The following is a 15,064-nucleotide window of genomic DNA, read 5'->3' as shown; positions in this document are numbered from 1 at the left end:
TGTATCTATCTTTCTCACTTGCATTATTGCCCTTGGTGATACATTCAACGAGTCCCTTGGATTTTAAAATGATCTTAGCATCAAGTGCCCATTGCAAGTAATTATCTCCAGAGAGACTTAGGGCAGCAAAATCCAAGTTGTTGATTTTCGACATCTGAAATCATATGTTTCATAATTTAGATTTAAAAGTGTTCAAGCGAATGCAATCAATATGCTCAAGCAATCCGGATTCTAGGTATGATGCAAATAGGTCATTCGTATATGATGCATACATGTTCAATCTTAGCATTCAGATTCTATATGCAATCAGTTCGTACTATTATGCATGCATGATGCAAACAAGCCGCACGGCTACAATCTTAGCAATATTTAGATCTAAAATCAATACAATGGTCATTCGTTTTCAATCTTAGCAAATGGTTTTCTAAGAGTTCAATGTGTAATTGTAATCAAACAGTCGAGCAATGCATCAATTAGGGTTCATTCGAGAATGTATGAAAACTATCAATACTAGCCGAATCATTATCAAGACGAGAATGCATAAATCATTTAACCTAGCAAGCGATTTCTATTTCAATTCAAGCATTCGGTTTTAATCAACCAAACAAGATAGTATTCAATTTTCATTTCAAGACATTAAGGTTTCGTTCAAACAATCAATACGACTTCAATTTGAAAATCATTCAATCGGTTTTATCAATTCAAACAACCAAATTCAAGAATGAGATTATCAATCCTAGCAATCGATTTCTATGTGATCAAATTCAATACGGTTTTAATTAATCAAGGCTAGCATACTATATCCAAACATACAATCATTCAAACAATCAATTTCGATTCAAAGCATTAGATTAGGGTTTCGATTTTAATTCATTCAATCAGTCAATTTGATTTCGAATTAGGGTTTACAAAATCGAATGTGTTTTGGTTTTAGGGTTTTAAATAAAATTGATTTCATGCATTCATGCAATAAGCATGTATGCGGCTAGGATCATGGATATTAGGGTTTCAATTTTTATCTTAGATCATTGGGGTTTTGAGATTCAAAACCATGAAGATTTCGATTTAAATTGATCAAACAATCAATCTCGATTAGGGTTTGGGGTATCAAACTTATTATTATGAGCTTCGATTTACTCATTGGGGTTTTGATCTATTACCCTATGGTTTTGATTTCAACATTAGATCATACTATTAGGGTTTGTAGTTTTTATGGTTTCGATTCTTATCAAACAATCAAATTCGATTATGGGTTCTCTTTAAGGTTTCGAATTACCTTAACCTCAAGTAGGGTTGAATGGACCACCAAAGAGATGAACTGCGAGCTGGAACTAATCGGAACGCGAGCTGATGTTGTCGCGAGCTGTCTGATTGCTGAGATCGGGAACGCGAGCTGTCCAACGTGCTGATGTTGAACAAGCCGAGATCGTCTGAGCTAGGATCAGGAACGCCTTGAGCTGAAGCTGATCGGGAACAGATTGCAAACAAGGATCGGGATGTAAGGTTTCGCGATCGGGATTAGGATGGTTCGCCGGTAAGGATGTTCGCCGATTAGGGTTAGGGTTTTAGGCAGTTTGTTTTATCTTAGGGATTTAGATTCTATTGTGCTGATAACGTGTTGGGAAACTAGATAATGAAATCTATGTTTCTATATTATTCATAAACATAAGGAGCCTTTATATATAGTGAATTACACCGTCATAGAATAATGGAAAGATTAAAGAAAAGAAATACAAATATGGAAAGAGTACAAATCATAATCTAATAAAGAAAATGCAAGATGCCGATTCTCTCTCTCTCTCTCTTTCTTCACGGCTGACTCTCTCTTTCTAGCATTGGACCGGTTATGAACCGGGCCGGTTATGAACCGGGCCGGTTATGGACCGGGCCGGTTATGGACATCCAAAATATGATTTATAACAAGAACTGGTTCTTAAATAAGAGTTTTAAGAGCCAGTTCTTAACTTTTTTTTAGTTAGAAGTTAAGAAATGGGTTCTTATATTCCGCTAAGAACCCCCGATAATCATGTTCTAAGTATTAATACGTGCCGTCTAGGTTACTTGGCTTCTCTCGACTTGACCTAGTCGACCGGAAAAGACAAAGACTGCTCTCTCTCTCGCGTCTGCTCAGAAGATCTCCCGTTTCCACTAACGATTTCTGATAAAAATCTCTTCATTTTCTCATGAATTATGAAATTCACGGTTCTTCACTTGTTTGATCAGTAGCTACGATTAATTTTGCTGACTAGGGTTTTGGTTGGCTTGGTTAGCACCACCCTTGTTTTCGCATATATTCATAGAAATTGAAGTGAGTGTATTCCAGCCAGTCTTATTGTCCATACTGTGTTCATGTTTAGTTATTGATTCTATTTTAAGTATATGTTTTGGTTCATGTTGATAACTAGAAGTTGGTTAACTACTTGAGTAGAATTTTCTTAGTCTCTTTACTTGAGAGTGTGTTGAACCCAAACTGCATCCTGCTAAAAGGTGGTTTGTGTGTTCTTTTCTTTATTTTCAATAGTTTACGAAGATTCACCCCCTTTTAATAACGATGTCTCGGAGAGTGAGTCGATTTTTGGATTCTTGCGGCAAGGATTTACCTACAGCTGAGGAGATCGTTAATCATCTCCGTTCCATGTCCCGTGAATTTGAGAGGAAACGCCAGAAAGTACTTCTGCGCAAGGTCAGACAAAATCCGTAAAGCCCGAAAAAGCAAGCGCCTCAAAGAAGAAGAAGAAGAAGACAACAGTGGCGACCAGGGCAAGAGGAAGAAGCAGAGGACTAACAAGGGTCGGTCATCTTCTTCTTCTCAAGACAGTGGCGGTGTCGTCTCGACTTCTGAGGATGCCGTATACAGCGAGAAGTTTGATTTGACCAATAAAAGCCTACGTGATCACTACGCTAAGCGGAACACCTCCTCCGAGAAACCGATCGTCGAAATCGAGACTGTGACAAACAAAGATAGCAGGAAAATGACTACCACGGGGTTGAGAAAGGAGGGTAAAGTCTCTCCTTCCGTGAGCGGAACTACTACTTGTGATGTTGATTCGGAAGCTGTTGAAGGGAATAACGGACCTACCTTTAAAGATTTCGGTGGGATAAAAACAGCGTTGGATCAATTGGAGATTGATGTTCTGACCAAGGGGGGTCCTGTTCCATGGACCACCTGGCTGTGGAAAGACCCGGTTGGCTAATGCCATAGCCAATGAAGCTGGTGTTCCCTTTTATCAGATCTCTGCCACTGAAGTGGTCTCTGGTGTTTTAGGTGCTTCTGAAGAGAATATTAGAGAGCTCTTCTCCAAAGCATACAGGACTGCGCCTTCGATTGTGTTCAACGACGAGATTGATGCGATTGGGTCAAAGAGGGAAAGCCAGCAAAGGGAGATGGAGAAGCGGATCGTAACGCAGTTGTTGACTGGGCCTAAAAAAAACGATACTGATTCTAGTGGTGGACATGTCGTTGTCATTGGAGCTACGAACAGGCTTGAGGCTCTTGATGCTGCTCTGAGGAGAAGTGGGAGATTTGATTGTGAGATTGCTCTTGGCATTCCGGATGAAGATGCGAGGGCTCAGATACTCTCTGTTGTGGTCCAGAGACTTAGACTAGAAGGTTCCTTTGACGCGAGAAAGATAGCTCGTTTAACTCCTGGTTTTGTCGGAGCTGATTTGGAAGGTGTAGCTAACATGGCTGGCAGAATAGGTATAAAGAGAGTTATGGATTCAAGAAAATCGCAACTCTCCCGCGGCGACGTTGTAGATGATAGATCTTGGCTGAGGCAGCCCTGGTCGGAAGAGGAATTGGAACAGCTCTTTGTCAGAATGTCTGATTTCGAGGTGTCTTCATCTGATGATGATGCCTATTATGAGTTACAATGTTTTGCTCCTTAATTCCTTGCTTTGTTTTTTTTTTCTCCACTAGGAAGCAGTGAAGTTAGTTCAGGGATCTTTAACTAGAGAAGGATTCTCTACCGTGCCTAATGTCACGTGGGACCATGTTGGTGGACTTGAGCATCTACGGCGTGAACTCAACAGTTTCATAGTCAGACCTATCAAATATCCTGACACGTACGAGGTAGTAATAAAAAACAATTACAATCCTTACATAGTCAAGATTACTTCCTTGTTCTATTGAGGTATGAATGCACTGCTTTGGGATCATTTTTAGGCTTTTAAAGCGGACTTAGAGACAGGTTTCTTGCTCTATGGGCCACCGGGCTGTGGCAAGACCTTGATTGCAAAGGCAGTTGCAAAGGAGGCCGGAGCTAATTTCATACACATCAAGGTTTGACTTCCGAGTCAACGTTTTCTGGATTTTGCTTTTGCGTATGTTTTTCTTAATCTTTCTATATTTGGCTTTTTCGGGGTCCAGAAGTTTTAAACAAATACGTTGGAGAAAGCGAGCTTAATATTCGGACGCTGTTTCAACGCACTAGGACATGCTCCCCATGTGTTCTCTTCTTTGATGAGGTTTTGTATTTTCACATAATCGAGCTTGTCTGATTCCTTCTTATACATACGAGTAAATGTCTTTTGAATTTTTAGGTGGATGCTATGACAACAAGTCGTGGCAGGGAAGGTAGATTCGTTGTTGAAGGAGTTTTGAACCAGGTAATAAAATAAAGGCTTTCCTTGTTATTGTGAATGTTGATTAAATGGATTTCTTTGGTGTTCCACAGTTTCTTGCTGAGCTGAACCGTGGAGAGAACCGTAATGTGTATGTAATAGGAGTTACAAACAGACCAGATGTGATTGATCCAGCGTTCTTGAGACATGGTAGGTTTGGGAATCTTGTGTATGTACCTCTCCCTAACGCGGATGAGCGTGCTTCTATCCTTAAAGCTATCGGAAAGAAGAAACCCGTAGATCCTAGTGTTGACCTGGATGCCATTGCGAGGATAAACTGTGAAGGTTTCAGCGGAGCTGATCTGGCTAGCCTGGTGATTTTTTTTTTGTTTTCTTGAGTCACTAGATGACTGATGTTCTGTAATGTGTGTATGATTCTGATGGTTTGGTTTGAATTTGGAAGGTGGACAAAGCTATACACGTGGCAATAGAGGAGAAATTTAGTTCTATTGAGTCGTCTGAAGGTGATGGTGCTATTGATTTAAGTGGTGATTGTACCATCAAGGTGACTCATTTTCAACAAGCCGTCACCTTGGTCTCACCGTCTGTGAGCAAACAGGTTACGATGCTCTTCTCTCTCTTTGTTTTCATCAATTTGATCCTCTCGTTGAATTTTAAATTGAAAGTCACTGTGTTGTGGTTGTGCAGCAAATAAAACACTACGAGGAGCTACGAGAAGAGCTACAAAGACGCGGTTTAGCGGTTGAAGGAACAACAACGAACAAGTCACCATGAGATCATTTTTTACCCTTGAGTAATAAAAACATTTTCTTACAATAATTGTTTACAAAATCCCATTTTTCCCAGGAGGTAGAATACCATTTTTTTATATAGTCTGGTTTTCCAAGTTCAGACATGTTAATGGGAGGATCGTCAAGTTTTGTTTCCAACAAGTGTTCTCATCAGATCCTTACAATTGCAAAAGAATACAGGACTCTAGACTATACACCATATTGTAGAATTATATTGAGGATTAGCTTTTAACTTGGTTGATTTAACCTGTGTTTCTTACAAACTGAGGATAAATTAATTAAAAAACCACATAAAAGTTCAATTTTTAGAAAACTATGAAGAACATTTTCTCAAGAAAAACAAATAAATAGTAGGTAAACTTTTAGCAGAATCAATCTAAACCAGTGGCCCCGTGAATTTAGATCATTGAGATATTTTAGTTGACCAGTGCACAGTGAATGGCTAAATCTTCTTGAAAGTTTATTTGTTGGATCATTTGATTGTGATGTGAAAAAACAAGATTTTCTTCAACTAGAAACATAGAGAACTTAATCTTAGTTAATAATCCTTTCTCGTTTCTAGAAAGAAGATTTGGTTTTATTGCGTAACATGTGACCACCCAATAATACGATGTGGTAGTTGGAACAAGTCAAATAATTCATATCATAACTTATTATAAATGTTATTTAAAAAAAGGTTTTAAATTTGTGTTTATGTGTGTAGGTATTATTTCAATAAACACATAAAAATTACCTCATTTTTTTTTAAAAAAAAAAACTGAAAATAATATTTATTTCTTTAGTTGGAAGAATATATTACCTCATTTTCTCAAGAATGCAAATTTAGTACATGAATATATCATTCCTTTTTTTTTTTATCAAAATATATCATTCCTTTAAAATCCAAAATATTAATTTTGAAACAAACAAAAGAGAAAAGGGAACTTATGTTCCCAGCGTGTTTTACAGAAACTGGCATGCAACTGGCTCTGCCTAAAACCAAACCAAACAATAAAAGGACATCACCTGTAAATGTAACCATATAGGTTTTAAATTTAATGCAAAAAATAAATAAAAAACTAGTACTACTAATAATTTTTCTTTCATCATTATGCGTATCATTGCATTACATTACACCGATTATGGAGTATTAAAATCCATGTTAATTATTTTTCTAGTGTCTTGCTAAAAAAAAGAAAGAGAGGAAGGACTGTCACAGTCTTCCATTTGTTTTCTCAGTAATCTCGATCTTCTCCTCTCTCTCCAAGATTTTTCACAAATCCTTTTTTTCAGTTTTAAGGATTAGTGATATTCTAATTAGGATTTTAGAGAGAGAGAGAGAGAGAGAGAGAGAGAGAGAGAGAGAGAGAGAGGTGGTTTAAAGTCTCTGTAATCGGGATCCAGGTACAGAGTAAAACCACTTCGACATCTGTCTCTGTCTCAATCCAACATTGTTTCGAGGGTATACGATGTTGGAGAGTGGAAGATGAGCAATGGTTGATCGTCACAGAAGCTCATTGTTCTTGATCTTGTCTTTATTGTGTTTGGTACTTTCGGTCGACTTAGTTGTCGTTGTCGACGAGCGTCTCACTCTACTCCGTCTCAGGTCCACTCTCGGGCTACGAGGAACAGACTGGCCGATCAAAGGCGACCCTTGCCGTCTCTGGAGAGGGATACAATGCAACAGCAACGGAAGCATCGTCGGGATCAACATCTCAGGCCTCAGGAGAACAAGACTCGGCAAGCAAAACCCGCGATTCTCCGTTGATCCGCTCGTTAACCTCACCAGCTTAGCTTACTTCAACGCCTCTGGATTCTCGCTACCTGGCTCTCTCCCCGATTGGTTCGGCGTTAGTTTAAAGTCATTGCGCGTCTTGGATCTCAGCTCTTGTTCTGTTACTGGTATCATCCCCGTGACGCTCGGTAACCTCGCTACCTTGAGGAGTTTGAACCTCTCTTGTAACGGTCTAACCGGTTCGGTTCCCAGCAGTTTTGGGGGTTTGTTGAGTATATCCGAGATTGATCTTTCTGCTAATTACCTCACTGGTCCGATCACTCCCGGTGTTGGATTGTTATCGAAGCTTATGTATTTGAACCTCTCCAGCAATAGCTTCTCTTCTTCGATTCCTCCGGAGTTAGGTGATCTCGTCGATCTTGTTGTTCTTGATCTCAGCATTAACTCGTTGTCTGGTTCGGTTCCTAAAGAGCTTGGGAAGTTAACGAATCTGAGGAAGATGGTGATTAGTGATAACCTCTTGAGCGGAGCTTTACCAGCTGACTGGTTTGGTGCTAATAGCAAACTTGAGAGTTTGGTTCTGAGAGAAAATGGCTTCTCCGGTAATATACCTGATGCGTATTGGTCTTTGCCTATGTTAAAGATCCTTGATATCGCTAGGAACAACATCACAGGAATGCTACCAAACTCTAGCTCTGGTCCGAACCAGATCGATGCAGTGGTGGTTGATATCTCCTCGAACACGTTCTACGGCGAGCTCACAGGGATTCTCACAAGGTTCAGCACCATGGACCTCTCTGGTAACTTCTTTGAAGGTAAGGTTCCAGATTACGTGCTCAGAGCAAACGCGTCCGTCACCAGTAACTGTCTTCAGAATGAGAAGACACAGAAGTCTTCAGAAGATTGTTCGTCTTTTTATTCATCTAAAGGACTAGACTTTGATGATTTCGGACGTCCCAATGCTACTTCTGAAAAGGCTTCTTCAGGGATAAGCCGCAGGACTGTGATTATATTAGTAGCAGTTGGCGGAGGGATTGGTTTTATTCTGATATTCATTCTCTCCCCTATTCTTGTGGCTCTATGGATACGTCGAAGGGGGAACAATGATAGGCCTACTAAACCTGTAAATGAAGCTTCTCAGCCACCTAAAGGAGTATCACAGACGATTGATCTGTCGCGTCTTGGGAACGCGTTTGCGTTTGAGCAGCTTCTCCAAGCTACAGAGGAGTTCAGTGAGGCCAATCTGATCAAACATGGCCATTCCGGGAGTTTGTTCCGTGGGTTCTTGGATAACGGAACACAAATTGTTATTAAAAAGATCAATATGAAGGGAGGAAAAAACGAAGGGTATGTATCAGAGCTTGAGGTGTTGAGTAAAGCTGGACATCATCAGAGGCTGGTTCCTTTTCTTGGACACTGCTTGGAGAATGAGAGCCAGAAAGTTCTGGTGTACAAGTATATGAGGAACGGAGATTTGGGTAGCGCTTTGTTTAGGAAGTCGGATAACGAAGGTGGTGATGGGTTGAAGTCTTTGGATTGGATAACGAGGTTGAAGATCGCTCTTGGTGCAGCCGAGGGATTAGCTTATTTGCATCACGAGTGTTCGCCACCTCTAGTTCATAGGTACTAAACTCTTGATTCTTGTCTCTTGTAAGCACAAAACCGAAAGTAACTCGTGTGTGTGTTCAATGTTGCTTAGGGATATGCAAGCAAGTAGCATACTTCTTGATGATAAATTTGAGGTACGTCTTGGAAGCCTAAGCGAAGTATATGCTCAAGGTGATGTTTATCAAAGCAGGATCTCTCGTTTACTTCGGTTACCACAGTAAGTTCTCATTTACATTAACCAAACTCTGTATGTTGTCTCGTCACTTTCAAGCTTAACTTATGCTCCTCCCGCTTCTTTTCCCTCTCTTGCAGATCGACTGAAGCATCCTCTTCAGGTATGTATTCGATATAAAAAGTCTTCTAGTTCTAGTTATCAGGCCAGTTATGAGATTTTGTGGACCATAAGCAATTTAGTAAATGATTCAGTAATTTTTTTTTTTTTTTTTACAAATTTAGGCCTATGTATATGTAATTCTTCAAAAAGAATTAGGGTTAGAGGTGTATGTTTCATTCGGTTTTGCACAAGACTGGCTCTAGTAACAATGTAACATGTGTTTAAGGTCTGAAACTAAGAAGCCAAATCTATTACTTAGGGATTCTTTGAAGGAATATGATTGAATGGTTATCTCTCTTCAGGTGCAGCAAATGCAACATGCTCCTATGACGTCTACTGCTTTGGCAAAGTGTTACTTGAGCTAGTCACGGGGAAGCTCGGGATCAGCTCGCCAGACAACGCAGAAGCAAAAGCATACATGGAAGAAGCTTTGCGATACATAAGCACAAACGAGAAGGAGCTAGTGACCAAGATCTTAGACTCGTCGTTAATGGTGGACGAGGACCTTCTAGAAGAAGTATGGGCGATGGCTATCATAGCAAAGTCATGCCTAAACCCGAAACCAACAAGACGGCCGTTGATGAGACACATTGTGAACGCTCTTGAGAATCCGTTGAAAGTAGTAAGAGAGGATAACAGCTCTGGCTCAGGAGGGTCTTCGCGGTTGAGAATAAACTCGTCTAGGGGGTCGTGGAACGCTGCTGTATTTGGGAGCTGGAGGCAGAGCGCGTCGGACGTTCAAGCTGGAGGAACAACAAGTGGTGGTGGTGGTGGTGGTGGTAATGGAAACTCGGGGTCGCAAGGGAGTAGTGGAAGGAATAATAACAATGGGAACTCGTCGTCCAGAAGACGGCAGTCTAGTGAGATTGTGCCTGAACCTGCTGGTTACGGTGGAGCAGTATAAGTGCTTATTGGGAGAGTTAAAGAGGATAACGTTTAATGATTCGTTCATCGATTCTTTGTGTTGATAATAACCAAAGGTAGTCCTCACAGTCACAGGTTGCATTATGTTAGAACTTAGAAGGGAGAATATGGGTTTTTAAATCATTTTTATTTATAGATTTATCATTTTTCTTCTCTCTTTTACTGTCTTTTCTTCTTTTTATTTTTCAATTTTTCTTTTAAAATTTAGATTATTATCTTAGATCATTATTATTGTAAATTGTAGTTCTTGGAGGTTGGGTTTTCTCGGGTTCTTTCCTATTGAAGGCCAGGGAAAAGAAGGTGAACGTTGGTTTCGTTTAAATGTTTCAGTTCCAATTTTTTTCCTGCGTTTGATTGGATCTGATCCTATGTGGATTAAAATATTAGACTATTTGATTTCATGCGGAAGCCTCAGAATGTATTTGGACAAAAGCCAAAATTAGGTTCTACCGAGAATTGAACTCGGGTTACTGGATTCAGAGTCCAATGTCCTAACCGCTAGACCATAGAACCACTTTGTGATTTACAGATTACAATTGCTAATTATAATCAGAACTGAAACATCTATATACATTTACTATCAATAATGCCTTAACATTATTATTTACTAGATACTGAACCTGAACCTGCGCAATATCAAGAGAAAGCTCATTTTATGTAGGGATGCATGAACTGCTTGACATCACACGATCAGAAACACACCACATTCTATCAGAATGGCGTAACATAGATAATGAATCATACATTGCTAGAGAGAGAGTTGTATGCTTTCTAATGCTAGTTTGAGAAAATGTTTCAGGCTGAAGCAGCGATTACATCTTGTATCTGATTAATTTGGGACTACACACAAGCACGAGTGTAGAGTATCTTATGATGTGCGGTCAGGTAGATCTGCTGATTACTTAATTTTTAGAGTTTTTGATTGCACAGTTAATTATCATGTTAATGAAGGAAAATTATAACCAAGAGTACTAAAGAAAGAAGTATTTATGAGATATGAAGATGGGAGTCAAAAGATACAAAGTCTGGTCTCCATCATAGAAACTAGTTGTATTGAGAAATAATGTTGTATTTGACGAAAGTTTTATGTCTAGGATTTCAGCTGAAACCATTTTAGAAGCAAAGAATGATGATATTGACAAGTAGATGGAGTCACGGGAGTTCTAACATGAACAAGTGGAAAACTCGTTAGCTACCCATGATCATTATTAATAGGTGAATGATTTTCCTGTTAGTCACACATTTTTTTCCTTCTATTCAAGTGAGATTGACGAGTATGTACAGACCGGACAGAACGGTGTTTTTTGATTTTTTTTTTAGTTTAGACTTTCGTCTTACAATTTATCGATAATAATTTAGTTATTTAAGCTATTGTGCAGTTTTCCTTTTCTTGTTTTTAGCATAAAAGGATTTATGGATTTACTATGTTATGAATTTTTAAATTGACTCTCAACAATTTATTTGATTTGAGATATAAGTTGTGGTTGGTGGCATGATGTGTTCTCGAGGAAAGATGAGACATGTGTTACAAATTTACTTATAGAATTTTTAAAGTTTAAAAGTTATAGAAAAAGTCAGAGATAATACATAAAAATATTAGCAATGCATAATATTAGTTATGTGGTCACGATAGCAGTTTAAGGTTTTTAAGAGAGATTTCATTCTGAATTATTTCAGGAAAAGAGAATTAAATGAAACCAAACTAAATAGCCTAACATTGGGGATTCTTTGTCCTTACTCCGTGAGAACGCATTGGTCCACAAAGTGACTTATCCGAAAGAGTTTGGTGACTTAGGCCTAAAAAAATTTCATGCTGACTTATTACGTAATTAGAATGCTAATTTTGCTTACGTAGTGGTTTGAGAATCAATTGAAAATTTTGTTAATCCAAAATTAAATTGTTAGGGAATGTTATATTATATAGTATGTCCATTATGGACCACTCATTTATCAAATTGAATTATTTCCTTAAATAAAACCTACGGAATTACCTAATGTGATTAAGATATATATGAAAATTAATGATTTTAAATAATAAAGATTTGCTAACAATCTGTATACTTTCTATCATTTTTGTTTAATTATTTATTATTAAAATAAATGACATAATTAAATTAATCATCTAATAAAATTTAGATTTTTTTGTTTATGTTGTATTTTGAATTTTTCAAAACGAGTATAAATTACTAAAGCTGTTAAAAGTCTCACATAAATTTTTGTGATCAAGGTTTAATTTCTTCTCTATAATAAGATACAATGATTATAAAATCATATGAATAAATAATTTTATTTTAATAGGTATTTATGTTAATATATATATATATATATATATATATATATATTTTATATCGTTTAAATTAAACTATATACATCATATGAAAATACATATTTATATTTTCATATCTACGTTGAACATATATTGAAAAATAAATATTTTAATTTTGAAATCTTCATTGTTTTTTTCAAATAATTATAAATTATTGAAACCACTAAACATTCCACATTAAAAAAACAATTGTTGGTGTAAAATTTTGTTATAGAAATTTGCAAATAATTATAAAATCATATGAGTAGAAACCTCATTTAATAAATATACATATTAAAAATATACTATATATCTATGTTAATATCTTTTAAATTTAATTATATATCATAAATGATAGATAAGATTGATTGTTTTGATTTATTTACCTTAAAATGATTGCGAATAAACAAGAGCGATCGTTTGATTTATATGCGCACGCCATTTCATTACATAATAGTAACTGATTTTTTTTGTTATTTAATATATAATTATTATTTCATAATATGCAGAAAAACATAAAATAAGTAATAAATATAAAATATTTATTCTGCTCAAGGCACATATCTTAACCTAAGTATTTATCTCTTTAATAATTTTAAATCTTAAACATTTTCTGAATCTGAGGCCAAAACAAAATAACGAAATGAGAATAAACTCAAAAAATCAATATTTATATCAAACAATAACCAAAATGAAAAAATCGACACAAAAATGAAAAAAAATATTAAAGATATTTAGGATCGGCACGTGAACGTAAACATTTCATAACCATAATAAAATTTTAAATTGCTAAATCATGATATAAAACCGAGCTCTCATATTTTCATTGTAACCAAATAGTAGGTCTCCGATTCTTTGGCCTAAACGTTAGGTTCTTATGCGATAAATGAATTTTTAACCTAAAATATTTTTAAAATAGGATCAGCTCATCAGTAAACAAATTATATAATTAACAAAAAAGTTTTTAAAAAATTATTTAATGGCCAAAAATATTTATTCGATCAAGAATATAAATTTTATTTTTCTATACGAAATTTTCTTAAATAATTCTCAATACCGTTCGCGACTCGATAGGAAGCATTCTTTGGTGGTCCGGTTCATCAAACAACTAAGCTAAAGGTAATTCGAATTCTAAGAACATATGAATCGAATTTGGATTGTTTGTAAAGAATGAAACCATAAAACCTAATCTTTTAGAATAAAGCCATAGGATAATAGATCAAACCCTAATGAGTAAATCGAAGCTCTAAAAGTTTGATACCCGAAACCCTAAAATCGAGATTGATCTATTGATCAATTAAAATCAAAATCCTTGATGATTTTGAATATCAAATCAAACCCCTTTGATCTAAGATCAAATCGAAACCCTAAACCCTAATTTTGAAAATCGGTTTTGATTGTTTGAATTTGAAACCTTGATTGATTGATTTGATCACCTAGAACTGTTGCAAAGATTGTTTAAACTCGAATCTGAATGAATTGAAATTGTTTGGCTTGTTTAAACTGAAACCCTAATAACCTAGTCTAGATTGTTTTGATATCAAATCTGAAACTGCATGCTAGGTTAATTGTTCTAGACTTAATTATACCTCGTGGCCGTGCGGCCTTGTTACATTCATACACAATTGATTGATTGCAATTACACTTAGAACCTTATTCTAGGAATGGTATTGAATTAAAATCAGCCGTATGGCTTGTTCTTTGCTTGACCGAGAGTTTGTTTGTATTGATTGTTTGATCGAAAACCTAATGTCTTGAAATTAAATTGAATACTATCTTGTTTGATTGATTAAAACCAAATGCTTGAATTGAAATAGAAATCGCTTGCTAGGTTAAATGATTTATGCATTCTCGTCTTGATAAAGATCCGGCTAGTATTGATAATTTTCATACATTCTCGAATGAACCCTATTTGTTGCATTGCTCGACTGTTTGATTGCAATTACACATTGAACTCTTAGAAAACTGTTTGCTAAGATTGAAAACGATAAGATTGAAAACGAATAACCATTGTATTGATTGCATTGAAACCGTTTGCTAAGATTGTAGCCGTGCGGCTTGTTTGCATCATGCATGCATAATAGTACGAACTGATTGCATATAAAATCTGAATGCTAAGATTGAACATGTATGCATCATATACGAATGACCTATTTGCATCATACCTAGAATCCGGATTGCTTGAGCATATTGATTGCATTCGCTTGAACACTTTTAAATCTAAATTATGAAACATATGATTTCAGATATCGAAAATCAACAACTTGGATTTTGCTGCCCTAAGTCTCTCTGGAGATAATTACTTGCAATGGGCACTTGATGCTAAGATCATCTTAAAATCCAAGGGACTCGGTGAATGTATCACCGAGGGCAATAATGGAAGTGAGAAAGATAGATACAGTGCGATATTAATTATACGCAATCATCTTATTGAGAGTCTCAAAGATCAGTATTTGACTATTGAGAATCCTCTAGACCTTTGGACAGAGTTGAAAATGAGATATGATCACCAGAGAACGGTGTTATTACCAAAGGCTATGTATGATTGGAGAAATCTTAGAATCCAGGACTTCAAGTCCGTAGACGAGTATAACTCGGCCCTATTTAAAATAGTTTCAAAATTGAAACTGTGTGGTGAGGATATAACGGATAAGGATATGCTTGAGAAAACCTTTTCCACCTTCCACACAAGCAATGTGTTGTTACAACAACAGTACCGAGAGAAGGGCTTCACAACCTATGCTAATCTGATCTCTTGTCTCTTGCTCACTGAGCAGAACAATGAACTGTTGATGAGAAACAGT

At 36.7% G+C, this 15,064-nt stretch overlaps 1 protein-coding gene, 1 non-coding gene and 1 pseudogene across 2 annotated transcripts; 2 read left to right on the top strand and 1 right to left on the bottom strand.

Moving 5' to 3' along the window:
• The first annotated feature begins 2,551 nt into the window (after window positions 1–2,551).
• Window positions 2,552–5,381, top strand: LOC106330417 (annotated as a pseudogene).
• A 1,194-nt stretch (window positions 5,382–6,575) lies between these two features.
• LOC106328397 (probable LRR receptor-like serine/threonine-protein kinase At2g16250) lies at window positions 6,576–10,304 on the top strand. Its single transcript, XM_013766833.1, has 4 exons — window positions 6,576–8,712; window positions 8,789–8,914; window positions 9,010–9,032; window positions 9,334–10,304. The coding sequence occupies exons 1-4, from the start codon at window positions 6,848–6,850 to the stop codon at window positions 9,933–9,935; spliced, it is 2,616 nt and encodes an 871-aa protein (XP_013622287.1). The 5' UTR covers window positions 6,576–6,847; the 3' UTR covers window positions 9,936–10,304.
• A 92-nt stretch (window positions 10,305–10,396) lies between these two features.
• TRNAQ-CUG lies at window positions 10,397–10,468 on the bottom strand. Its single transcript has one exon. It is a non-coding gene; the product is annotated as a tRNA-Gln (tRNA).
• Between the last annotated feature and the right edge of the window lie 4,596 nt (window positions 10,469–15,064).

The sequence above is a fragment of the Brassica oleracea genome, chromosome C3 (genome assembly GCF_000695525.1).
Source record: "Brassica oleracea var. oleracea cultivar TO1000 chromosome C3, BOL, whole genome shotgun sequence".
Lineage (NCBI taxonomy): Eukaryota > Viridiplantae > Streptophyta > Magnoliopsida > Brassicales > Brassicaceae > Brassica > Brassica oleracea.
This window is presented reverse-complemented; position numbering and strand designations above follow the sequence as displayed.